A 26517-nucleotide genomic window follows, 5' to 3' on the forward strand; every position below is an offset into this window, starting at 1 on the left:
ATCAATCCGGGTTTATCAGAGGCCGCCAGGGCTCAGATAACACCAGGAAAATTCTAAACATGATTTCAGCACTGGAGTCCAAAAAAATCATCAGGCATTCTCCTCGCCTTGGACGCAGAGAAGGCCTTCGATCGCCTGAACTGGGCCTATATGACTAAAGTTTTATCACAATTCAACTTTCCCACGTCCACCATAACAAGCATCATAGCATTATATCATCGCCCAGCGGCAAAAGTATCACACGGAGGGTTTCTCTCCACTCCATTCTCCATTACAAATAGTACCCGCCAAATGGTACCCGCCAGGGATGCCCCTTGTCACTCCTTCTGTACATACTCGCCCTAGAACCCCTAGCCCAAAAGATCCAATCACACCTCGAGATACCAGGAGTCAATATTCACAACAGGACGTACAGTCTAGCCTTATTTGCGGACGACATATTTAGCACTAATAAAACACAGTAAAAAGGGAAAAATTGATACACAGTGCTCAAATCACCAAAATGTGAATCACTCCAATCACACTAAAAGTGTATAAAACAATATAAAAAGTAGTATGGTGAGAGCAGGTATAAATACACCAAGTAAAAGATAAATAAAATATATAAAACAGGCAATATTACCACCAGTCTTGAATGTCCTAAAAATATAAAATAAAGGACATAGTATAGCCTGTATAAAATGGTAACAATTAAAATAACTTTAAAATTGTCCACTCACGTGGTGCTGAGCCTTAAGCAGCGGCTCAGACTTCAAGCGCCTTTATAATGATATCGTGGAGACCGCAATGCTGGTTAAAATGATCTCTGTCAAAATCCCCTTGTACAAATTTGGTAGGAGCCAAGTCAGGAAATGCAGGAACAAATTTTATTTAACAAAGCATTAAAATGGGATCTCCCAAGTGTTTGCACTGACGCGTTTCGACCGTTATGGTCTTTATCAAAGTGCCTAATATTTAGCACTGTCAGATCCAAAATGCTCTCTTACTCCCCTATTAGACCTCCTACGGCAATTCGGTGACATCTCATACTATCGCCTGAACCAGGACAAGACCCAAGCCCTGCCAATAAACCTACCGAAGTCCCTGCTGGACATGCTCCGTGCCTCCTACCAGTTTGACTGGAAATTAAACTCAATCACGTACTTGGGGGTAATGATTGCACCCTCAATATCTGCCACTTCACAACTAAACTACAAACCTCTTTTAACACTTTGCAAAGTGGAAATGAACAGATGGAAACACGCAAAAATCTCATGGTTAGGAAGAATACACATATAAAATGATGATCCTTCCACATATTCTCTTTATTTTTAGAATTATTCCATTAGGGATCACACCCTAATTCTGCAAAGCACTACAAAAATTATGTGGCACCTTTATCTGGGGTGGGAAAAGACCCAGGGTATCCTTAGCACTTCTCCAGACCGCACCACGACTTGGGGGGGTGGGACTCCCAAACATTAGGCAATATCATAGAGCAGCGATACTTTCCACGGGCATACTCCTTCATGCCCAACCAGGCACGCTACAGTGGGTAGACATGGAAAGAACGCAATTTACAGACATATCTCTAACTGACTACCTATGGTCTCCGAAGAAGTTTAGAACCAAACGCACTAACTTATTCCCAACCACACAACTCACAACTGGAGACGATGGGCCATAAGGACTCATGACACGCCAAATCCCCAATCTCAGTCTTAAAAACAATAGTACCCAACATCCCCCTTAAAGATTGGAGCGCCGCAGGAGTAACGAAAATATCACAGCTCTTAGACACCAAAGGCATAATACCATTCCAGGTCCTACAAACACAGTGGCAAATCCCGAACAGAGCAATCTTTTCCTATCTACAAGTGAAAAGTGCAATACAGGCACACGCACCACCACCGTATAAACCACTAGATGCAACTAGAATCGCCTCCTACTTAATCCTAGACAGGTGTTGGGCAGCACCTACAAAACCCACAACACTTACATTATGCTACAAGGCATGGCAAGAACTCTCAACAACCGCATCACACCCCTATAAAGCTCATTGGGAGACAGACTGTTGGATGGTACTGACGGATTATGACTGGCTGCGTGCCCTCAGCGGCCTCTCTAAATGGACAAAGTGCTACACACACATTTAAGCCCATAAAAAACTCCTCTACCGCTGTAACATGACCCCACAGAGGCTTCACCGCATATACCCAAATACACCCCATACTTGCTGGAGGTGCAATAAGGTGCAATAAGACTACAGGTACCTTGGAGCATCTGTGGTGGTCATGCGGCAGCGTCTAACCCCTTTGGACTGCCGTAACCACGACATTGGAACAATTGCACATCCCCAAATTCTAATTAAAGAAAATCTCATGCCTCCTGCTGATACTCCCAGATAACCTCACCCTAGCACAAAAACAAATCACAGCTCTTACTATACTAGCGGCAAGGAACTTGCTAGCACTGCACTGGAAATCACAGACCTGCCCATCCTTAGCCCAACTCCAAACCAGACTCACCCAGTTCAAAATCTATGAAAGAATGGCGATAGTATCCCCACAAAAGAAACTTGAATTTGACGTGAGCTGGGTTGACTAGGAAGGGGAGGTGGACGAAATGGGAGGGACGATCGGGCAAAACATGTAACATAGTAAAAAGAAAAGGAAGCAAATATAACAACTTTCCCATAAGAGTACCAAAGACCCTGTCTCTGATGGGGACAGGACACGTACAGTAATCTCACACTCTTTCCCCCCCCCCCCACCCACCCCACCACCTAAAAAGGTTTTCCCTCCCCTCCGTACTCTACCAAGTTCTCACCCCACCATAGGGGCTACCCACTCATATACCCATTCAACCAACAAGACGAGGAATGATTCAAGCATCTTCCAAACCTGCAAACTAGGGACTAGTTGACTTTAACCCCTTAACGACAAAACCTCTGGAATAAAAGGGAATAATGACATGTCACACATGTCATGTGTCCTTAAGGGGTTAAGAAACCACCACAAGCTATACAGCTTATGCTAACAACCAAATAGGCTAAATCGGCCACCTACGATCCCAACTCTGGTTAAGGAGGGACCCCCTCGCCTGGCAATCACTTAAGCGTCAATTCACATAGAAACAAAGGCGACAATGTGCATGAAGCAACTTGTAACCAGCTTATGCTTGTACTCAAAACTACTGTGCCAATGTGAATATATGTATCAACTATCCCCTCTACTACCTCCTGTTTTACCGAATGTTAACCGTTACGAAACACATAGAAAATATGTACCCCCGCTAACCTACCCCTTTTTCCTTCTGTACCCCCAACCGCATTTCGAAGAAACTATTAAATACAAATTTGAAAAAAAAATATGCTCTTTATTATCCTATAAATATGGTACAAATAAAATTGGCACTGAACCATAACATATTTGAGGGTAACCTGTAGGCACCATCATCACTATAGCTCATTATTGTATTATTATGGTGAACAAAGTTTGTTGGAGCCAAACTGTTCTCAAGTGTTTGGACAAAACCTGGGGTTCTTAAGGTGCCTGCAGCATGGTGCCGTTAATACTGGCTATTGCCACAATTCAGTCATTGGCTTATCCTGGGCAGAGCTCGGCAACAAGCACTGGGAGAACCCCAGAGTTTACTAAACCACTTGAGGTTTGACACAAACCAGGATAAAGTGTCCATAGATTCCTCGAACCATAATCCGTTTAATTTGGTGCAGTGGTTATGGTGCTTTGCGAGTTCCTTTTAAATAAGCTAATAAAACAGTCCAGACAAGTATTTTTATTTTTCTCAAATGAAAAGCATTATTTAGATTTCCAGTGCATTTAAAATGTGTAAAACAGTGTGTAATCAATAATATCGTGCAATTTGAAAATCACCTACAGATCAATCTCACTCATATTATCTAGGTGTCATGTATTCTCTATATGATGGCTGGTAATCACTATCAGGGCTATTCAACAATGTGAGAATTCAAAATGAATTTAAAATTGAAGGCCCGAGTAGTCGAACCAAAAGCATAGTCTTCAGATATATTTTTTCCAAGTCAGCTGTATTAACTTTAAAGAAATCCCACTTTAGTAAATAACCCTGAATGTCTAGGATCCCCCCCTCTGTCCACCCCCCACCCCCAATTGCAGGGATAATACCCGAGATAGAAAATATTCATATTGTTCCAAAATATGCAATAAAGAAGACCAGCAGCAACTTATTCATATCAGGACTACTTTAACTAATACATGTCTAATTGAGTGTATTTGAATTGTATGTCTATCACTACGCAGGTTGGTTTAGCTTATCATGCTATTATGTGCATATTGAATAATATATACACAACTAAGATAGAGCTATCACCAGATTGGAAATCGTTACCAGAAATCTTTAAACACAATAGTGCAGAATGTGATAACGCATTCTATAGTATATCATGCCAAGTCCCGTGCTGGCAATTTATGCAACCATAATCCATATTATTAGTCACATGAAAACAATATTTACCAATTTATTATAGTTCAATATCATGTTTCCACAGATTTTTTTCTCAGTACGTTTTTGGATGTTTTGAAATAATTGGCCAACAGTTTAGAATTAAATCAAGCAAACATGTATTTATTAATGTGTAGGGGAACTGTAACGATACCTACCCGATTCTCGAGCTGATTGGGAACCTCTGAACAGGTCGTGCGCGCCGAATGAAATAATCGCTCACAGAGCCGAATCCCAGCATTAAAAAAACACTGCTGGCATTCAGAGCGCGTTCTTAAAGACACACAGGGGATGTAACATAATTTCTGTCTCGGATTGCTCCACATCAGTCTGGCGTCTTCCTTCACACACGTTCTGGGGTCGCAGACATGCAGTAGACCAATCAAATCACATTTAGCAGTATTTAAATGCATATGGCCCTATTTATTGTGCACTATCATCATTTGTGTTCTCTGTACCATTTAGTGTGTTCCTTGATACATTGTGAAATTTCTGGTATTGACCTTGGCTTTGATCCTGACCCTGAGTTTCTCTGTTTGACTAGTTTACTTTTGATATAACGTTTACCTGTCTCTGGCTAGTTCTATTTTTTTTTCTGTCTCTCTGTTATCCTGACCTAGGCTTGTATTTGACTACATTTCCACTCTATTGTCCGCTAAACCTGGCCACTCTAAGGACTGGTAATAGTTTCCATTGAGTCTGTTACTGTTATCCTAGGCTCTGCGTGATGGGACTATTCCTCGTGGCAGGAATTATTATTATTATTATTAGGGGCCCACACCTTTCGCTAATGGGTGGGAGCCGGGGTGGACGATGATAGGTTATTTAGGGCCACTGTTTTTTTTTTTTGTTTTTTTTTATGAAATTTTGTTCACATACATATTCACACTTGCATTGTCACACATTTTTGAATTGCGGTAACATTTTGTATACAATAACAGTATTTGCGTTTGTAACCATTTTATACACTATTTCAATAATAAAGAACGTGAACTTTGAATTTTTCTCTATAGAGGGAAGGACAGGAAATGGAGAAAAGGAAAAGAAGGGGAAGATGGGAGGGAGGGGGGTGGGCATGGTATCGAGATGTGCACGTGTCTGTATTTGATTACAGTGGAGAGTTGTCAAGTCGCCGATGTTTCGCTTTGCTCACCATGAGCATATCTGCGACAAACATGTCGTGCATAGTTAGTATTTTCAATGTAAATCACACATCATATCTCGTTGCCAAACTTAAATCAGGCCCAAGTGGTGCCCGTGGCTTACATTTCCCTTGCATGCCTATAGGTTACTTGGAGTACAAGTTATGCTCTCTATGGGTGCAGCTGTCGAGATTCCGAGAGACGCTATGACAGATTATTTGTCTCAATGGTTTTCCCCCACATGTCCCACGCTATTTTCCAGGTTTTATTTTTTTGATGCGCTGCCAGTCTCGCTGCGCTCTCTAAGATTTTGTTTTGTTCCACCAGGCTTATGCATTCTGCCAGGGCGGGGGTATCTACTGTTCTCCATTTCCTGCCAATCACTGTCAGTGCTGCTATGTTAATTTGGAATGTTAGGTAGGGTAAGGCTCTTAGCAGCCCCCCATGGCAGTTATGTAGCAAAAGATTTTCTGGGTTATGTTGAAGGTGGACTCCAGACGGGCATTCCCACCATATGTGGAGCATGCAGACTGAGCCATCTAGCCATCTCCAACACTTATTGGGTACTATGAGGTTTATGTGGTGGAGTCTTTCAGGCACTAGGTACCATGTGTATAGTATTTTCCTAGCCAATTCTACATGGTTAGAGCAAAGGGTTAAGGTTCTTGGGACCCCAAATAATTTTCCCACTCTTTTTCCCATGTTCAAATGAACGACAGGCTTTTAGTTGCCTGGCCTGTATTTAAGCTCGCATATATCAAGGACATGACTCTCTTTACTGGGTTTAATTTTGTTAGTATTTTCTCAAAGCTCGTCAGCTGCTGCCCATTTACAATTATTGTCGCTGGTAAATCATTTTTGAGAAACCACGCTCGTATTTGGAGGTATGAGAACCTAGCTGTATTTGGCAACAGAAACTCTTGTTTGATTTGTTCGAAGTCTTTCAACTTGCCCTCATGTAGGATCTGTGCTATGTAATGAATGTGATGTCGTTCCCATAGGCGGGAGTTAAAATCTGGGATGATTGCTTTTAATGTGGTTAATGTCATTGCTGGGGAGTGGGCCTTAGTCATACAGAGTTTAGCTCTATGCTTTTCCCATATTTGTAGTGTCAGTGCTGTGGTGGGGAGGATTTTCAGACCTTTGGGTCCCATGTGTTTAGGGAGCCACATTAATGATGTGAAGGAGTACCCCTTGTTTCCAGCCTCTTCGAGGTCCACCCACTGTGGCGGCATTCTTGGGTTTGGGCAGAAACCAGGGGTTGTATATTGGCTGCTTGGTAATAATTCTGCAAATTGGGGAGTCCCATGCCGCCCTCTTTGTAGGGTCTGTACATTGTGGAGGCTGCAATTCTCTGCCTCTTCCCAGCCCATATAAAGCTATTAATGATGCGTTGGTTTTGTCTAAAGTACAGGGATTGGGAGCGTTCTAAAGCGATACTGGTATTTTGGGACTACTATCATCTTTACTGCTGCTACTCTACCTTTCCATGAAATAAATGTGTTGGTCCAATTTTGCAAAAGTTCCTTAATTCTGTTTTGTAGGGTTATGTAATTGGCTTTGAGGAGTCTGTCCGTGGAGGGGGTAATGCGTATCCCCAGGAAGGTCAGGTGGTCTGTTCTCCAATCATATCTGAACTGTTGTTTTAGGTGAGCCAGGGGTGTGGGGTGTTGAACCCCATAGCTTGGGTCTTGGTCACATTTAATTTATATTAAGAGCATTTACTGTATTCCTCTAGTGTGTCTGAGAATGCTTGCAGTGAGTCTTGTGGGTTTGTGAGTGTTAGTAGGATATCGTCCGCGAAAAGGGTAAGTTTATACTCTTGTTGTTGTGCCTTGATGCCATGTATGTGTGGGTGGTTGCGAATCATGGTGGTAAGCGGTTCCAACACTATAATCTATAGTACTGGGGACAGAGGGCACCCCTGTCTTGAGCCGTTTGTGATTGTTATCTCCTGTGAGATGAAACTGCTATTGGTTACTTTGGCTAAATGGTTGCTATACAATGCCTGTACTGCCCTATAAATTGTGGTAGGAATTTGAATTTTTTGAGAACCCCAAAGAGGAAGGCCCAGTGCAGCCTGTCGAACGCCTTTTCGGCGTCTAGGGACAGGAACACCCCCTCCCCTCCCGCCCGCAGGCAGTACTGCAAGTCCAAGACTTTCTGGGTCCCGTCTGCCCCTTGTCATCCCCTAACGAATCCCACCTGGTCTTTGTGTATAATGGTCGGTATTATGTCTGCCAGCCTATTGGTAAAGATTTTCACAAATAATTTGATATCTGTGTTTAATAATGATATCGGTCTTAAGTTTTGGGCCCTGTCTGGTGTTTTGCCCGGTTTGGGAAGAGTGGTTATATGCGCCTTTAACAATTCTGGTGGTGCTTCACCTGTCTGTAGCAGTTCCCCGAAGGCCTGCTGTAGGTGTGGGCATAGTGTTTTTGCATATATTTTGTAATGTAAGCCAGAGAGACCATCTGGTCCCGGGGACTTGCCGGGGGGCACTGCTGCCACTGTAGCCTCCACTTCCTCCATGGTGATAGGGGACTGTAACTTGCCCTGTTGGTCCGTGGTTAGGGTGGGGAGATGTATTTTATCTAAGAATTCTGTGATTTCAGTGGTATTAGGTTGGTGAACCGAAGGGTCGTTTTTAAGGTTATATAGGTTGGTGTAGTATTTTGCTAGCTCTTCCGTTATGTGTTGTGGGTTATATAGTCTTGTGTATAGGTTATATAATCTATATGTATGGTATTTTTGAGGACATTTGTTGCTGGCGAAGTCTTGACGCCTGCTTTATTGATGTGTGCATATTCTCTGGCCTTCAGTTTTTGTAGTATGAAAGCTGTTTTGTTGGTGTGCCATACATTAAGGGCTGATTGCAGTTCCTTAATGGTAGTCTGTAGTTCAGGTGTGGGTGAGATGTAATGGCGTGTGGTAGCATCTCGCAGTTCTCTCAGAGTTGCAGGTATTTGGTTTGAGCAATTTTTTGTTGTTGTGAGAAGCTTTGCTAATGAAGATCCCCCTGATTACTGACTTGTGTGCTAGCCATTGTGTTAGGGCCAATGTGTCTGGCGTGTTGTTGGTGGTGAAATATGCTTGCATCTCAATGTCTACTAATGTTTTGAATTTGTCGTCTGTCAGTAATGACTCGTTTAATTTCCATGGTGTGCGACTCCTGGTTGGGAACCTATCTGTCATTGTAAGCATCACAGACGCGTGGTCCGACCAAACTATATCACCAATATTGCACTGTGACATCCTGTGTAGCAGTGGTGCCGAGATTAAGATGTAGCCTATTCTGGTATGTGTTTTGTGCACTGGTTAGTAATACGTGTATGTGCGTTCTGTCGGATGTAGTGTTCTCCATGCGTCATACAGACTAAATTCTGTTAATAGTTTTAGCATAGTCGCGCATTCAGTTTTAAGTGCTTTTCCCCTGTGGATTGTAGGGTTTGCAGATGTGTCTAGTGTATGATCCAACGTGTGGTTGAGGTCCCCACATACTAGCATGTTGTCGGTGCTCATAGCGCCCATTTTTATCAGTACTTTATGGGTGAAATTTCTTTGGTTGGTGTTAGGGCTGTATACATTTGCTATAGTATATAGTAGTTCGTTTATTTTACACATAATGATTATATATCTACCCTGACTATCCGTGAGGATTTTGAGGAGTTCAAATGCTTGTGACTTATGGATGAGAATGGACACCCCCCTGGCTTTTGAGGTGTGTGCTGCGTGGTATTGTATTGGTAAGTCTTTTGTCCCAAAAGATGGGATCCTGGTTTTCATGAAGTGTGTCTCTTGGATGCACACTACGTTGGCCTGGCTGCGGTTGGCCTCTTGTTGGCCTCGTAGCATTCCACGTTTGTGTGGGGTGTTTAGGCCCCTAACGTTTTGGGAGTATACTTTCATTAATTGGTGAGAGTAATACAGAGCCTAGGGTGGCTGTTCGGTGTAATATAAGTGACTCAGCTTATTCAACACTCTCTCTGCATGTGGATATTGCCTGCTATGGAGTGGTCCAGCCATCTCCGTGTATGGGACATGTTCTGTCTGAGGCATGTTTTCTTTAATTAGTGGTGCACACTCTCCGGGTTCTGGTGGGTAGAACATAGGTAGGTCGTGTGGTGGGTTGTGGGCAAGAAAGCCCCAAGGTTTGGAGGGGTAGAGAATATGAAACAAAAGTATATACAATGTGACCCCTTGTGGGGTATCAGTGCATCTTGGTTGCACTGTGGGGGTGAGACTGTTGTCTATGTTGTCTGGTGGCTATTTTGGCTCTCTAGTGTGTCCTTGAGTAGGAGTGTGTAACCCCAGGTTATACCAATGTATCCCCCCATCTGGGGTGTCACCTCCTCTGCACCCTCCTTTCCCAACTGTGAATGTTTTGAGCTATCTCTTAGCCTGCTATACAGGTTTACATATATTGAGTCAGTTAGGCACTAGCTGTATGGGCTGCCTGGTACAAATACAGCTTTTTGCGTCTGATATTAACAACTTGTTTATCGTGTTTATCCAGTTTTGGAATGCATATTCCAACAATATTAAAGATAATAAAAATTAACTTGGTAACTTATAAGCGTATTTTTAGTCCCTGAATCTGACCAGTTGTACATATACTTGCGGCTCCTGCAGTGTGGTGTCGTGCCTGGATCTTGGATAGTTCAGGGTAAAGTCTTTAAGGGTAGCATGTTTTGCATATCCACTCCACTAGCAGTGTGTTCGCTTTCTGATTCTGGGAAGCCGGTATGTTTAGTCCCCAGGATTTCAACATCTCCATCCCTTCCTCTGGGGTTTGCAGTGCCTTTAGTTCCCCGTTGTGTGTGGTCAGGAGTTTCGTCGGGTACCCCCATCTGTACCTCATGTCGTTGGCCTTCAGTACTGCAATGATCGGATGGAAAAAGTGGCGCCTTCGTATCGTGGCTGCAGACAGGTCTGTGAAGATCTGTATGTTCTGGTACTCCACTGGCATTTCGTTCTGGGTTCTGCCATTTCTCAGGATCATTTCTTTCATATGGTAGTAATGTGCTCTCAAGAGCACATCTCTCGCCACTGTTGCTGATAGAAAAGCTGGCTTAGGGACCTGGTATACTCGGTCCAGCAGGAGCATGTCTGATGGTACATCGGGCACCAGCGACTTTAGTAGGCCGTGGATGTAAGCTGGGAGTTCCGCTGTCATTAACGCCTCTGGTACCCCGCGAATTATTCAGGCGGGAGCGGTCTTCGGCGTCCATCACTTTTGATTCCATGGTGGATAGCTGTTGTTGTAAGGTGTGGACTTGCTGCGCCAGGTCGTTATTAGAGGCAATAAGCTCCGCCATTTTCATCTCAGTCTGAGACGTTCTGTTTCCTAGGTCTTGAATATCCTTGCGGATGGCTTCAGCATGCGTGGACCATGATGCCATTAGTTTTGTGGCCATTAGGTCTAGGGCTGTTTGCAGGTAAGTGGTCGTCAGATTCCCCTCTTGTTCCATATGTTCGGTGTCTGAGGCCGGGTTGCTGTCTTCAGACCCCAGTCCGCCATCTTGGATCCCCAAGTGCGCGGGAGCAGTTTTCTGGCCGAAGAAATGCATCTTTTCGGCTTTTGAGGCTTGTTTCTTCCCACTTCCCCTTGCCTGACATTGTTTTTAGGGGTATTCAGGTTTGTTTGGCTCAGGTTCCTCGTTCTCTAATGTCGCTGTTTTCAGAGCCCAGTCGCCAAAGCACAGATTTAGGCGTCCATCTTGCTCGGCGGTTAGCCACGCCCCCTCTTAGGGCCACTGTTTAATAGATATGCCCCTACTCGCGGTATAGCGAGTAGGGGCAGCATTTACTAATACTAAGTAATCTTTACTTAGTATTAGTAAATTTGGCTACAAGACCAATTTAGGTCTTTCAACCTTTTGGTAGATAGCTCCCTGATACCATGGGAATTAGGGAGTTATCTACTAAGCAGCTGCAAGATGCAGTCACAGCACCAATAGGATCGGAGTTTCATTCATTCAAATTAAATTCCGATCCGAACAAAGTCCCGAATTGCGTCCTAATACAAATGGAGAAACTGTTCTGATTTTGTTAGGAGGAAGTTCGGTAGTTTCTCCAGCGTTCGGTCTAAGTGACAGGACGTTCAGGAATACTGACAGGAAGCATCTCAAGATCACGGACCAAAGGTGAGAATTGTGGGAAAATTGCTATGACCACTGGAAAATTTCTCCTCCGCTGGTCAAAGCTGGTGAAGCGTAGGAAACCTCCATAAGACAAAGTAGTCTCTACTTTGTCTTATGTTTTAAAGAAAACTAAAGCAGATAGGAAGAAATGAAGAACAGATCCTGACAGAGGGAGAGAAGAGGAATCGATCAAAGAAAGGTAAGCCGCTTTAAATTAAGTTCCAATATAATATAGAAATGCCATGTGCAGTAAAGTGAGGCAAAACCTTAGGATATAAATGTTAGTTCAAGACCAAAAGGAAAACATAAAATGTAGACAATAAACCTGTCCATAACAATATTTGTTATGTAAAATCTTTTAGATAAATTGAAATATTTGTGGGAAAATGTAATAGACTTGATTAAAGTGTATATTTATGATCCCATGTTATGCTCTATAACAGGGGTAGGCAACCTTTTAGCAGCACTGTGCCGATATAGGATTGTTATGTCCCGTAGCGTGCCGGTCCTATTTTTTTTTTTTTTAAATGAGGTGTGTATGCTGCCGTATCCTGCTTGTTATTTTTACTGTAATGGCTTTGTATCGTTGTATTTGTGCGTATATGCAGGGCCGTCTTTAATATTGACTGGACCCTGGGCAAAGCATTTGTTTGGGGTCCCCTGTCCCCCCTCCCCAGGCGTGCACCTCAACGCAGTGGCGGACCTAAATTAGAGAGGTGCAAGAATTTTTTTGGGCCTCCCTGTTGCACGAGTGATTAAAAGGTAGATCCCCATCTGTCGTGCAACTCCAGTAATGCATTGACAGCTGGGGCTCTACCGTTTACCCATGTTTCCAGGTCTTAGCACTAAGCGGTTTTTGTGTGTTTGAATGTAAACAGGTTTTTGTATGGAATATGTTTGTATGTGGTGTTGACGTGACTGCAAGCATGTATTTGTGTAGTGTTGGTTTTTTAATGCAGGGGTGTATTTACATATAATTTTGGTGTGTAACACAGACATGTGTTTGTACGTAGTGTTGAAATTTGAATGTAGGGGTGTATTTGTGTGTAGTGTTCGTGTGTGAATGCTGAGATGTATGCACATATACACGCACACAGAGATATATACACACTGAAACACACACACAGACATACTGACATACTGACACACACACAGATATACTGACACAGATTTACTGACACACACACACAGACATACTAAAACACACACACACACAGATAAACTGACACACAAACATACTGACACATACACAGATATACTGACACACAGATATACTGACACACACACAGACAGACATACTGACACAGACATGCTGACACACACACACTGACATACTGACACACACAGATATACCGACACACACATACTGACACACACAGACATACTAACACACACACTGACAGACATACTGACACAGACATACACACATACAGATATAATGACACACACAAAAATTACACTTTTAAACCCACCCTCCAGTTTCCTACCTTTCCTGCTGGTAGCTGAAGGTGTTGGGAGTTGGGGTCTGGCTCTCTCGGCCAGCCCCCCTCCACTCTGCCTATTCTTCTTTCCCGCACGCTCCTCTCTTTGTGGGAGGAAGTGATGCACGCCCGTCACTTCCTCCCAGCCTGTTGCCAGAAAGCAAGGGGCCCGCTCGCGCTGTTAAAGCTCCACAGTGCGCCACCGGGACCCTGCTGACAGAAGCCCACCGGGTGGCCCTTTGTGCACAGGCCACCCGGTGGGCCTCCTTAGTGTGCGGATTACCGGCCTGGGGGTTAGAAATAGTTGAGGCCAGCGGGGCTCACGGTGCAGCTGCCTAGTTTGCCCCACATTAAAGACGGCCCTGCGTATATTAGCTATTATATTGTATATGTTCATGAGTAGTTTATGGTATTGTGTATGATACATATGAATGTGAGTTGTGTATGGGGGCTGCTTGTGGAATTGTGTGAATGGATATGTCACATTGTGTGTTTGGTAGTATGTGTGGGGGCTGTTTGAGGTATTGCATGTGGGGTTGTGTGCATGTATGTGGATTGTTAGTGGTGTTGCGTTTGTGCAGATTATGTGTATGTTTGTGTGTGGGCTGTCCGTACTATTTGTATGAGGGATTACACAGGAATGCAGGATTCTGCATTCCTGTCTATATCTAGCAGTCTGGGTATAAATTGAGGATTGTCCTTCACCACCTTTTCGGATTAGCAGATATCTGAAGTTTTACTGGGACTCCTGATAGGCCAGAGCCTATTTGTCTCTAGCAGCCTCGAGTGCCGTGCAAAGACACCTCGAGTGCCGTGCATGGCACTAGTGCCGTAGGTTGCCTACCTCTGCTCTATAACATAGCGTCTACAATGCAAGTATCCACTTGTTTTACTCCTAACTTCAAATGAAAGGCAATCTAAGTCTTAACAAATTGCTGACTGGATTATCTCTGTTAAAGCAAGAATTTCCTACATGGAGAAATTTCTAAAGACTCAAAAGAATTGGACACAGAGCTGTAAAATATAGAATGTAGTGCCCAGATTAAGGTGATGCAACCTAATATTTGAGTAAAATGATACTACTCATGGTCAAACCCTACAAATACTTGTGGACTTTCACTGGTGTCCAAATACTACACATCCTGGCAATGTTTTGACCTGTTCAGGACTTTGTCAAGTCTCAGAGAGACCACAACACAACGCAACATCGCCTTTGTAAGTGACTGTAGAGACTAAAATCTAAAAGGCATTGAATAGTGTTTTTTTTTGTTTGTTTGTTTTGCCTTGGCAACCCTATCTACGTAGTGGATTCCTGTTGTAATAACCAGATCTCTTACTTCAATAATTGCATTATGTAGCCAAACTATGTTTTTTAAATGGCTTTTGTATTCTAACGTTGTAAGAACATGACCCTGCATTATTTGTTGCATTATGTAACCCATTCACGCCGTTAGGACATGTCATTCCATCCAGAACGGCATGGGCTTTAATGACTTTAGGGTGTAATAATATGTCCTAACGTCGTTGCCAGTGAAGCCCCCACCCCCAAAAGGACCCCTATGTTATACTTATCTCGTCAGATCCAATCGGGGTGACTACCTGACAACCAAGACATCACAGCAAACAAATGTGTATTTTATTGCAGTAAAAGCTAACAGTGTTACGACTTTTCACAGTAAAAAATGCCATGCAGAAACTGAAAAATAAATTTCTCACACTTTTTTAAAGATTATATTCATATGCACCGTGTCAGGATTACTATATGATCCAGCACATAGAATTGTGTTACACAGATGACTAATAGGTAACTTATTATTGGGCCTCAGAATGGCTGGACTAATGTACCAAAGAATAGTCAGGATAATAGCCGAGGTCAGGGGACACAGAAAGGGACACAACTATAAGCCAGAGGTCAGGGATGCCAGAATACAGGGAAGTCAAAATCAAAGTCAAAGTCAATAACCAGAATAACCAGAATAAGGAACGCGCTCTTGGACAACCACTAGGGAAACCACGACAGGGCAATGAGGAAAGGTAATTTTAGATTTAAATACCTGCATTTACCTTTCTTATTGGCTGAGATCGCTCTTCGACCTCAAAACGTGCGTGCGCGGTGCATGCGTGACGTCACGTGCACGCCAACGTCGTCAATCACGTGAGCAGATGTGGGGGTATAATTAGCTGTGGATCCGCAGTGGCCGGCGTCCATAAACATGGCGCAAGTGTTAGTCATGCAGATGCACGGCCACTGACCGCAAGGTGAGGAAGAATATGTTACACACCGTTCCTGTGGAACTCATTTCCCTCTTCCGTTAGATGCTCACCCAGTCTTCCCAGTCTTCACACCTTCAAAAAATCATTAAGAACACACTTCTTCATAAAAGCGTATCAATTAAACTGTTAATAGCTCCCAACTGATTCCTCTCTTGCAACTGTCATTAGTCTAATACTATCCTTACCTTTTGTGTCACTTTACCCCACTCCCTCTAGCATGTAAGCTCATTGAGCAGGGCCCTCAACCCCTCTGTTCAAATACTAGTTTTTGTTTTGTCATTGATCAGTCAAATGGTTCTCATAAAAAAAGCATTGGGAAGGGTATAGGACACTTACTTAGCAACCATGTATTCCATTTCTTCCTTTGAGAAGCATTCAAGCCACTGGTACGGAGAAACGCTGACAGACATCTTAACTTGCCAAATCCTAATCCAGTCCACTTGCAATTCGAAATGGCGCTATCTCACGATTTTGTGGGGCCTTAAAGGGCACCTGTCATGCCCCAAACAACTTATGCTCTTTAGATTGAGCATAAGATTCTATCTATACATTGTGCATTAGCAGTTAGCAATGTATAGATTAGGAGAAAACCTATTTTAAAATAGTTTTTTCTCCCAGCTGTCAATCAATGTGTCGAGGCACTGATTGACAAGGGAGAGCAGAAAAGAACTCCCACAGGTGGTAACTCTGCACTCCTCCCATAACAACCACAGCACATGCACTGTTATTGCTATGGAAACTCCATAGCCAATGCTGGCAAGGAAGTATAGGAACAGGGCGAAATTACATTGGTGCCAGGACGCTAGCAACTAAGCCAGCTTGCTGATATCACTGATGAGCTTTACCCTGCTTGGTAATGCGTCCCAAGTAGGGCTAATCAAAGAAGACTTCGGGAGGAGCCATGTGGAGGAGTGGACAGCAAGGAGATGAGTGTTACATGAAGAGTAACACCAATGAAGCACCACTGGAATAGAGGAAAAGTGAGTAAATCTTTATATTTTACACTGAATGCACCATGTATCTTTATGATATATGCTGTAATCAATATTTATGGGAGAGAATTCAGGTAAGTTGTTTTTTTATAACAGGTTTGCTTTAAGCCTTAGTTTACTAGTTCAAAAGAGGAAAAGGGTGATCACAATACTTTCAAAAGGGGACTATTGGACATCATCGACTTCATCGTTGATCTTCCTGAGTCCTATGGATACGATACCATAATGGTGACTGTCAACCATCTGATCAAGATGGCTCATTTTATTCCAGTAAAGAGCCTTCCCACGGCCAAAAAGACGGCTACCTTTTTTCATGACCACGTCTTCAGGCTACACAGAACCCTGATTCAATCCTCTCTGACAGGGGTACATAGTTCACATCCCATTTCTGGAAAGCCTTCTGTCAATCTCCCAACATCTCAACAATGGGCAAACAGAAAGAACAAATCAGACTCAAGAAACCTATCTTCGCTGTTACACAACCCACTTACAATCCAACTAGAAAGTTCTCCTCACTACAGAAGAATTTGCCTACAACACACATGTACACGACTCCATACATACTTCTTCCTTTATGCTCAATTACTGATTCCAACCAACATCTCTCCCAGGATTGTCCATTTCCTCCACTGTCCCTGATGCCTCCGCTCCCGTTAATATACTAACACAGGGATTTCTCCATGCTCAAAAAACACTAAAGGATAGTCAACGTCTCTATAAATTCGACGCAGATCGTGAGTTTGACAAAATCGTCTGGTTATCCACATGGTCACGTGGTAATGATGCCATTTTGGCGCCAATCTTTGAAATTTATTGCAAATTAGCTGCCTATATAATGTGAATAGCCAGGATTATTTACTCTACACTTGAAAAAGCCTACTGTTTGGCGAAACGCGTTGTGTATTTTTACTTTGTTTTTAATTAAAGTATTTTGTGACTACCACTTATCTTTGGTTAGTACATTTACTTTATATGTTGCTGTTTTATCCTGGCTGATTTTTTTGAAACAAGATCCAGTACTTCAAAAGAAATCCCTGGTGGGGATTATTCCACCCACGCTTGGTTCATAGAGCAGTGTGGCTGCTCTGAACACTGTAAGTACATTTCTTTTTTATTCCACTGTCATTTTATATATGGAAAACACTATGGGCCTGTCAGGATCAGGACAGGGATCCAACACGCAGAGTACAAACAGTAGCCAGATATGTATACCGGACCTTAGAATGGCCGGACTAACGTAAGTAGTACAGTATAGAATGGTCAAAGACAAGCCGAGGTCGAGGGTAACAGAAGACAGGTAATCGAGAGACAAGCCGAATCAAGGGTAACAGAGATAAGCAGAGTAAGGTAAACAAGCCGGGTCAAAACCAAAAGGGATAATAGAATACACAAGCACTGAGTGACTAGAACAAGCTAGAACCACGACAGGGCAATGAGCTAAAGAAAGAAGCTCTGTTAAATACCCTGTTCAGAGCAGTAACCACGCCTCCGAGGCTTCCTGATTGGTCCTGCAGCAATTGAGTGACAGGTCGTTCCGTGGGAGTGTCCTGATGACAATTTCCTGCCTAGATGCTGTAAAAGGCAGTCACTCCCTCGCGGCCGGCCTTGCATGACCGGATAGACCGTGGGGAAGGGAGCCATCAGGCCGTCTGGATGAAGGAACAGCTAAGTCTCTACCTCTTTCGGAGGTAGAGACCACAGGTACCCTGACAGGGCCCTCTCTTGTGATTTTATTTTCATAAGACCGGCACTGCAAGCATCATTAGAGGAATATCCTACACGTGGGGAGTTAAAATACCACTATATGCTGTTTTACTCAGAGCTGGTCATAGCTCTTTAAATTGTAAGTTGGCACTCTTAGGACCTCAGTGTTGTCTGTTGTTGCAGTATTACCAAAGTTATTGCACCATTGGGTTTTTCCATCTTTTATATATTTTATATGCTGACGTCTGTCTGGGATGGTGTAAAGAATCTTGTGAAGACACCTCCAATTGTCCAGCAATATCCTACATGTGGGGAGTACTAAATACCACTGTATGCTGTTTTACCTAGAGCTGGGCTTAGCTCTTTAAATTGTAAGTTGGCACTTCTCCACGTCTGTGTTGTTCGTGATCCTTTCCGCATTACGGTTTTGCACTATTGGTCTCCCTTCTCTGCTTTTGTATTCCATATTCGACTACTGAGATCCCAAAGAAAGAACCTAAGAACACTCACTCACGGTCCACATTGTACCTAAAGACTTTTTCATCTCCCTTTATTTTATTTAGCGCACCCTGTATTTGTTGTCTTTTGTTCTCTCCATTCTTTGAAGGGTTTGAGGGTTACCCTTCCTTTCAGGTGTGCAGCTCTATCCCCCCTTGTGATCAGTACTGTAGCGCTTTTCCCCTCCCTTTCTATTTACTAAACTTGAACCATTGCCTTCCGCGCTTCTCTGCATCTTGGGCTCCGTCTACTAAACAGTGAACCCGACACAAAATTAATAAGATAACAAAAACACATGTGCACAATTACCATTTACTACTTTAAAGAAACACATACATTGTGCAATGTCCACTTAGAGCATATACGGTTAATAACATACTTGTCACCTGACAGTATCATCAATCGTCGCAGCTGTCTGAAACATTCAACTTGTGATTTAACTGAAAAGTGTCAGAAAGCATCTCTTTTTTGTCGTTAACCTAGTGATATCAGCGTATCAAGCTCAATATTACGAGAATAACAAGTAGATTTTGAATTAGGCCTGATTTGTATTGATAGTGTTTTCTGCAATTTACATACATTGCAGAAAAATAAGGTGCGCTATGACTTTAAATAACTTAATAGTGTCCAATAAAATTTTAATTCTTAATATTATATTTAAAGTACATGTGCAATGTGCAACACGTGAAAAAAATTGGGGAAACAAATCCACACTTACAATTTTAACGCCACTGGCGTGGATCACCCCTCAGGGTTATGTAAATATGCAAAACAAACACAAGAAACAAAGATCATAAGATAATATGTCTTTAAAACTATAAGTATATGTAAGGGGAAAATTCTCACTTACAAAGGTAGAGCAGTAAAAGTCTGCTCTAACTATGATGGCAGAAGTCCTCTTATCTCAGGACTCAGAGACCTTTAGTACTCAGGACAGCAGCAAAATCCTTCTGAAGCACTTTATTGAATGAAGAATTTAAAAAGTAATTCACACAAAGTGATACAATGTTTAAAAATAGCTTCTAAGTCACCCGTCCAAACGATTCTCCTCGTCCAGCGGTCACGATATGTGCTGTTTGTATCCGCCGGCTGATAAGTATTACCACCTCAAGTCAATACTTCCGGGTTTCGGAGCGATCACGTGGTGACGTCGTGCGTGATGACGCGTTTCGCCAGATTGGCTTCCTCAGATCACATGTTGGATCCTGCTGTCCTGTTAGTTTTTATGACGGTCTTTCTGGGCGTGGACTTCATGAGAAGAAAGTCTATTGGTCCTGAGTCACCTGATGACTCCATAATTAAAACGTCCTAAACGGCACATATACATTGAAGTGAAGAAATATAAAAGCTAATAATACTAGCATTGCCATACATGTCTGTATAGGAAATTTAAAACATTTTAATATGCAATCATATTATAAATACAAGCCTAAACCAAATAAATATAGAATAGGTACATATATTATTATTTTATAATACAATTTAATAGATAACATCATACCAGATGTAGTAGCAGCTATATTGGAATGTCCCACATCCTACTAATAGAGTAAAAATAAAATAAAAAGGACATTGTAAACAGAAGAAGCACAGATGATGGGAAAGTTAAAAACATCATAAAAAGTTAAAAAGATCAAATTCAATGTTAAGACCCATTGGTTCTAGGGTTCCCAATTTATGGACCCATTTCATTTCCTCTCTACCTATGTGCTGTATATGGTCACCTCCTCGCCAGGATTTTTTGACTTCTTGTATCCCTACAAAGGTTAGTCCGCTCGGATCTTTGTTGTGGTATTTTTTTAAATGAGCAGACACACTATGTAACTCAAATCCCTTGCGTATATTGTTAACGTGTTCATAAATCCTTCTATGTAGCGGACGGATCGTTCTCCCTACATACTGCAATCCACAGGGGCAAATAAGCAAATATATAATATTTTTACTAAAACAGGTAATAAAATCCCTAATATTAAACTCGTACTTTGAATGCTTACTTTTAAATTTATTGATTCCTTTAACCCCTTAAGGACCAAACTTCTGGAATAAAAGGGAATCATGACGTGTCAGACATGTCATGTGTCCTTAAGGGGTTAAGGGTCCTATTTACACTACATTTACAACCTACACATGTCCCGCATGAGTAAAAGCCTTTTTTATTATTACTTAAAAATGTTTCTGGCACTTCTCTTTTGGGGTGCTTAAACGTGAGTATTTGTTAAATTAGTAACCCCTCTAAAAGTAATAAACGTTTTTTGTGGAATAATATTATTTAATTCTTTATCCTTCCTTAGTAGGTGCCAATGTTTATTTACAATGGATTTGAGTTTTTGTGAATCTTTGTTAAAATCTAAGACCAGAGGTTGAAGAGTGTTATCTCCACTTATTTTATTACTATTTTTATGAATCAAAAAATCCTGATCTAATTTATTTACCTCCTCATAGGCTTTGAGTAATAATTCATTAGGGTATTCTTTTTGGGAAAATTTATTCATTACAGTTTTCGCTTGTTCTTCAAAAATTTCTTTATCTGTACAATTTCTTCGTATACGTTGCAATTGTCCTTTGGGAATATTGTTAAGCCACGGGGTGTAGTGTCCACTGTTATACAGTACGTAGCTATTTGCATCTACTTTTTTTTTTAAATTCTTTGTTTTTAAAACCCCTTCCTCAACATAAATCTCCAAGTCTAAAAAATTAATATTCCGTGTACTAAAATTACTAGTTAGTTGTATGCCCCAGGAGTTCTGATTAATTTCTTTTAGAAAAATTTCCAAATCATTTTGGGAACCTCTCCATATTAAAAAACAGGTCGTCAATATATCTCTTGTAGGAGACCAGGTTCGTCCCCCAGGATCTATGACAGTAGATGGCTTCTTCTTCCCACCCTGACATAAATAAATTTGCGTAGCTAGGGGCGAACCTGGTCCCCATAGCCGTACCTTGTTGTTGTAAGTAAAATTTAGAATTAAATAAAAAATAATTATTTTCTAAAATCCACTTGATGCTATCTATAATAAAAACAACATGTTCATTAGACAATGTCTCCGATTTTTCTAAACATTTGCGTACTGTATTACAGCCTAAAGTATGAGGAATTGATGTGTATAAAGCAGATACGTCTGAGGTAACCAAGATATACCCATCTGTATGTAGGATGTGGGACATTCCAATATAGCTGCTACTACATCTGGTATGATGTTATCTATTAAATTGTATTATAAAATAATAATATATGTACCTATTCTATATTTATTTGGTTTAGGCTTGTATTTATAATATGATTGCATATTAAAATGTTTTAAATTTTCTATACAGACATGTATGGCAATGCTAGTATTATTAGCTTTTATATTTCTTCACTTCAATGTATATGTGCCGTTTAGGCGATATGCCTAAACAATAGAGACTGGACGTTTTAATTATGGAGTCATCAGGTGACTCAGGACCAATAGACTTTCTTCTCATGAAGTCCACGCCCAGAAAGACCGTCATAAAAACTAACAGGACAGCAGGATCCAACATGTGATCTGAGGAAGCCAATCTGGCGAAACGCGTCATCACGCACGACGTCACCACGTGATCGCTCCGAAACCCGGAAGTATTGACTTGAGGTGGTAATACTTATCAGCCGGCGGATACAAACAGCACATATCGTGACCGCTGGACGAGGAGAATCGTTTGGACGGGTGACTTAGAAGCTATTTTTAAACATTGTATCACTTTGTGTGAATTACTTTTTAAATTCTTCATTCAATAAAGTGCTTCAGAAGGATTTTGCTGCTGTCCTGAGTACTAAAGGTCTCTGAGTCCTGAGATAAGAGGACTTCTGCCATCATAGTTAGAGCAGACTTTTACTGCTCTACCTTTGTAAGTGAGAATTTTCCCCTTACATATACTTATAGTTTTAAAGACATATTATCCTATGATCTTTGTTTCTTGTGTTTGTTTTGCATATTTACATAACCCTGAGGGGTGATCCACGCCAGTGGCGTTAAAATTGTAAGTGTGGATTTGTTTCCCCAATTTTTTTCACGTGTTGCACATTGCACATGCACTTTAAATATAATATTAAGAATTACAATTTTATTGGACACTATTAAGTTATTTAAAGTCATAGCGCACCTTATTTTTCTGCAATGTATGTATAGTGGTGTTTTTGAGTTATTTTACACTTTAAGGTGCAGCTTTTATACTGCTTCACTTGTAATAGAAAAATATTTGTGTTCACTATCACTAAATATATAGCGCCTACTGTTTGCCTGTAGATATTTCTTTTTTCTACAATTTGCATCGTTTTCTGCAGTAAAATGCTCTGCGACTTTTGGATTGCAACAGGTCTGAAAATGTTCTCATAGTAACAGTGGAAAGTCAGACAACGATGCTAATGCCGTAATTCACCCCGCAGTTTTTCTTAAGTGTGAAGACTTATGTTATCTATTGCAAATCTCCAGAAACATAAGTGTTCTGTGGCTTGCTGCTATAATAGTTAATATTCTGTTTCCCAGGTAATGTGAACCAGTTACTTGTAAGAAGTGTTATTTCCCACACACTCAAAGAAATGTCACTTGTACAAAGTTTGACCACGCATACAGAGTGAGAATGACCTGGAGGAGGAATGCAGACAAAAACACGCATTTCACATCATATTTGCACATTCCAATATCCCTGAAGGAGGGCTATACCAGAAATGCTGTGATCTACACAGATTTTAAAAGCACATGCAGAGAATCAATCTCATCAGGCCGAATCTCATTCAATCACATTAATAAGTGTCAAGACAAATGTTTCAAGTACGGTATTCTAAATCACTGACAGGGATGCAAAAAAGACTTTCCTAATGGAATGTAGGAATGATGTTTTTCCATCTTAATATTTCTTTATTTTAAATGTGCAGTCTGTTTTATTTGAAGCATCGCTTATATTTACTTCTCCATGAAAATGTATCACAAAATAAATCACTTTCCGATGTAAGGATATTTTCCTTAAACATTGTGATAAAAATGCCTGTTTCAATATGTCCTAGAATCACTAAACCTATCTGTCAGGAACCTAACTGCTTAAGAGTAAATTTATATTCCCATTTGAATATGTTTCTATTGTATCTATAAATACAAATACATAGCAGAATATCCCAAAACGGAAATTGTCAGAAAATGACCAGAGAATTGCAATTGTTTGGACAAGAAGGATCCGTGAAAAAGTTGGAGTTTTGTTTTCTGATTTGGCTATTTTAGGCTAAATTTTAGGCTAAATTGAGCAATTTTGTAGAAAACAATTGCAGTTTATTGAAAAGTCTTGCATATATGTGTCAGCACTAATGTACGCGTGAGATACCATTATTTTGGGAGACTACAGCTACCCTACACTGCATTCTGTTCCTTCCTCTTCTTTTCAATATGTTTCTTTAGATACTACTCCATCTGCTGGAAGAAAGCGTGCATTCAAGCTTACTGTATGTAAAGACAACATTGTTTCACTTCTTTATATTTCTAATGGAGCCATTTCTGCCCATTATCAAGAAGCCATGCATCATTCAATAATTCAGTAGTGAATAGTCTAGAAGGTAGTTAAAGGGACACTATAGTCATCAGAACAACCACAGCTTATTGTAGTTGTTCTGGTGTATTTAGTCAGTCCCTGGAGGCGTTTTGTGTTCAGCAATGGCACTGCCATGGAAACCAAAATTTATACAAAATACAGATTATGGAATACAGTTTTAAATCATCTATCTCGGCAAACAAATATTGGGATTCAGTTCTGCTATATAGGCATATTGTGACATTCTCAAACAGTTCATAATAATCAAGTAGAATACCTTGCACAGACAAGCACCGGTCTCAGGATTGCATATCTGAATCTCAGTCCCTTGGGGATTACAGTCACATGGAAAGCAGTCAGGAAAGCCGAAATAACCAGGAGAACAACGATCACATTGTCTACCTGAGATCCTTGGTTTACATCTGAAATACAAAATAATAGATGATTTCAAAATGATAGATAGTCCTCAATATGAAAGGCTTCTGTGATCATGCTTAAGTAAAAAGAAAATGTTTTGCTATTAAGCATGAATCCTGTTCTAGGCTAAGGATTTTCCGCGTTATTGAAATTGAAAGTCTACTCACATAAGCACAGGTGGACTTTGTCGGCCACAGTAAAGTGCAAGAAGGGGCAGCTGGGACCAGAGGGGAAAAAGGCTTATATATTTGTATGAAGACTAATGACTATATGTAAAATGTATTTGCATAACAGATCTAGATTTCTAACACAAGCCTTTCTGCTAAAAAAAAATATGGTGAGGATAAAAAGGTTATGCAGGGCAGATACTGTTTTAAGAGGCAGTACCTAGCTGTAAAGATGCCAGAAACATCAGAGGATCTTGGAGAGCCTGCAAAAGCATATCAACTGCTGGCTTGCATGGTAGCTGAATGTATAATTTAAATATAAGCCACCCCTGATTTCAACATTCCATTTTTACCAATTACATATGTTAGGTTCAAAATAAAAAAGTACAGAAAAGTATAAAGTACAACAAAAGTACAAACATATAGTTTGAAAGGTACATTAAGTTATTAAAGGGACACTATAGTCACCAAATCAACTTTTGCTTAAAGAAGCCGTTTTGGTTTATTGACCATGTCCTTGCAGTCTTACTGCTCAATTTGCTTAATTTAGGAGTTAAATCACTTTATTTATACAGTCATAGTAACACCTGCCTGCATGTGACTAACACCGCCTTCCTAAACACTTCCTGTAAAGAGAGATCTAAAGTTTAAACTTTCTTTATTGCAAATTTTGTGTAACTTATTTCCTGCTCTGTTAATAGCCGTCTAGGCCCTGCAGGATTCTCTTCTGTATGATTAATGTAAAATTTACAGAGCAGGAGATTAAAAATGTGTAAAGCAAGTTAACATCTTACCCTATAGACTGTAGGCTTGTTTGAGCAGGGTCCTCTTCAACCTATCGTTCCTGTAAGTTTTCTTGTAGTTGTCCTATTTATAGTTAAATCCCCCCTCTCATAATATTGTAAAGCGCTACGGAATCTTTTGGCGCGATATAAATGGCAATAATAATAAGAATTGAAAATGACAACATTATTTTCATTCAGGTTGTGTGAGTCACAACCAGGAGAGGTGTGGCTAAAACTGCATAAACAGAAACAAAACTGATTTAACTCCTAAATGGAAGAGAAATGAGTGGCGAGACTGCAGGGACATAATCTATCCACCAGAACTGCCTCATTTAGCCAACAATAATTTGGTGCCTATAGTGTCCTTTTAATAATCAGTAACTTACATGCATTGCCCAGTTATCCCATCACATTTTGCCGGAAGTGGCTGTGCTACCCCTGTTTTTGAACAATTACATTCTTCACAGCCGGCGAGGGGGTGGAAGCTGAACGAATGCTGCTCACAGATTTCGCAGTTGGGTTTAACCGTCTTAGGTGGACAGATGCATCTCCCAGTCAATTCATCACATAGACGCCGACCACAGTTGCAAGCTTTGTTAGAACACAAAAATGTATAAACTTCTTAATAACTAGCAAATGGAACAAGATGTAATAAACTTAAAAAAGTGATAATTAGTGGAACAGATTTTACCAATGCAAAAAAATAGCAATAATGCAGAAGGAATAGCTAAGCACCCAAAAACTGTTTCTAACCAAATCCGATGTGGCACAATAGAGAGCAACTGTATAACAAATATAACATCACCAGAGCTGTCCCGTTAAATGGAATATACATTAAAAGTACATATAAATCTGGGTAGCATACTTCTGATATAATTTTTTTATGTTGTGGCG

At 41.0% G+C, this 26517-nt stretch overlaps 1 protein-coding gene across 1 annotated transcript in view; it reads right to left on the minus strand.

Moving 5' to 3' along the window:
- The window catches only part of LAMA3 (laminin subunit alpha 3), a 272254-nt gene that overhangs the window by 59779 nt on the left and 185958 nt on the right, over window positions 1-26517 (minus strand). Inside the window, exons 34-35 of the mRNA XM_063451472.1 lie at window positions 26010-26214; window positions 24532-24676 (exon numbers count right to left, since the gene is read on the minus strand). Of these exons, the coding sequence (XP_063307542.1) occupies window positions 24532-24676; window positions 26010-26214 (350 nt within the window). The remainder of the gene's footprint in view (window positions 1-24531; window positions 24677-26009; window positions 26215-26517) is intronic.

The sequence above is a fragment of the Pelobates fuscus genome, chromosome 4 (assembly GCF_036172605.1).
Source record: "Pelobates fuscus isolate aPelFus1 chromosome 4, aPelFus1.pri, whole genome shotgun sequence".
Taxonomy (NCBI): Eukaryota; Metazoa; Chordata; class Amphibia; order Anura; family Pelobatidae; genus Pelobates; species Pelobates fuscus.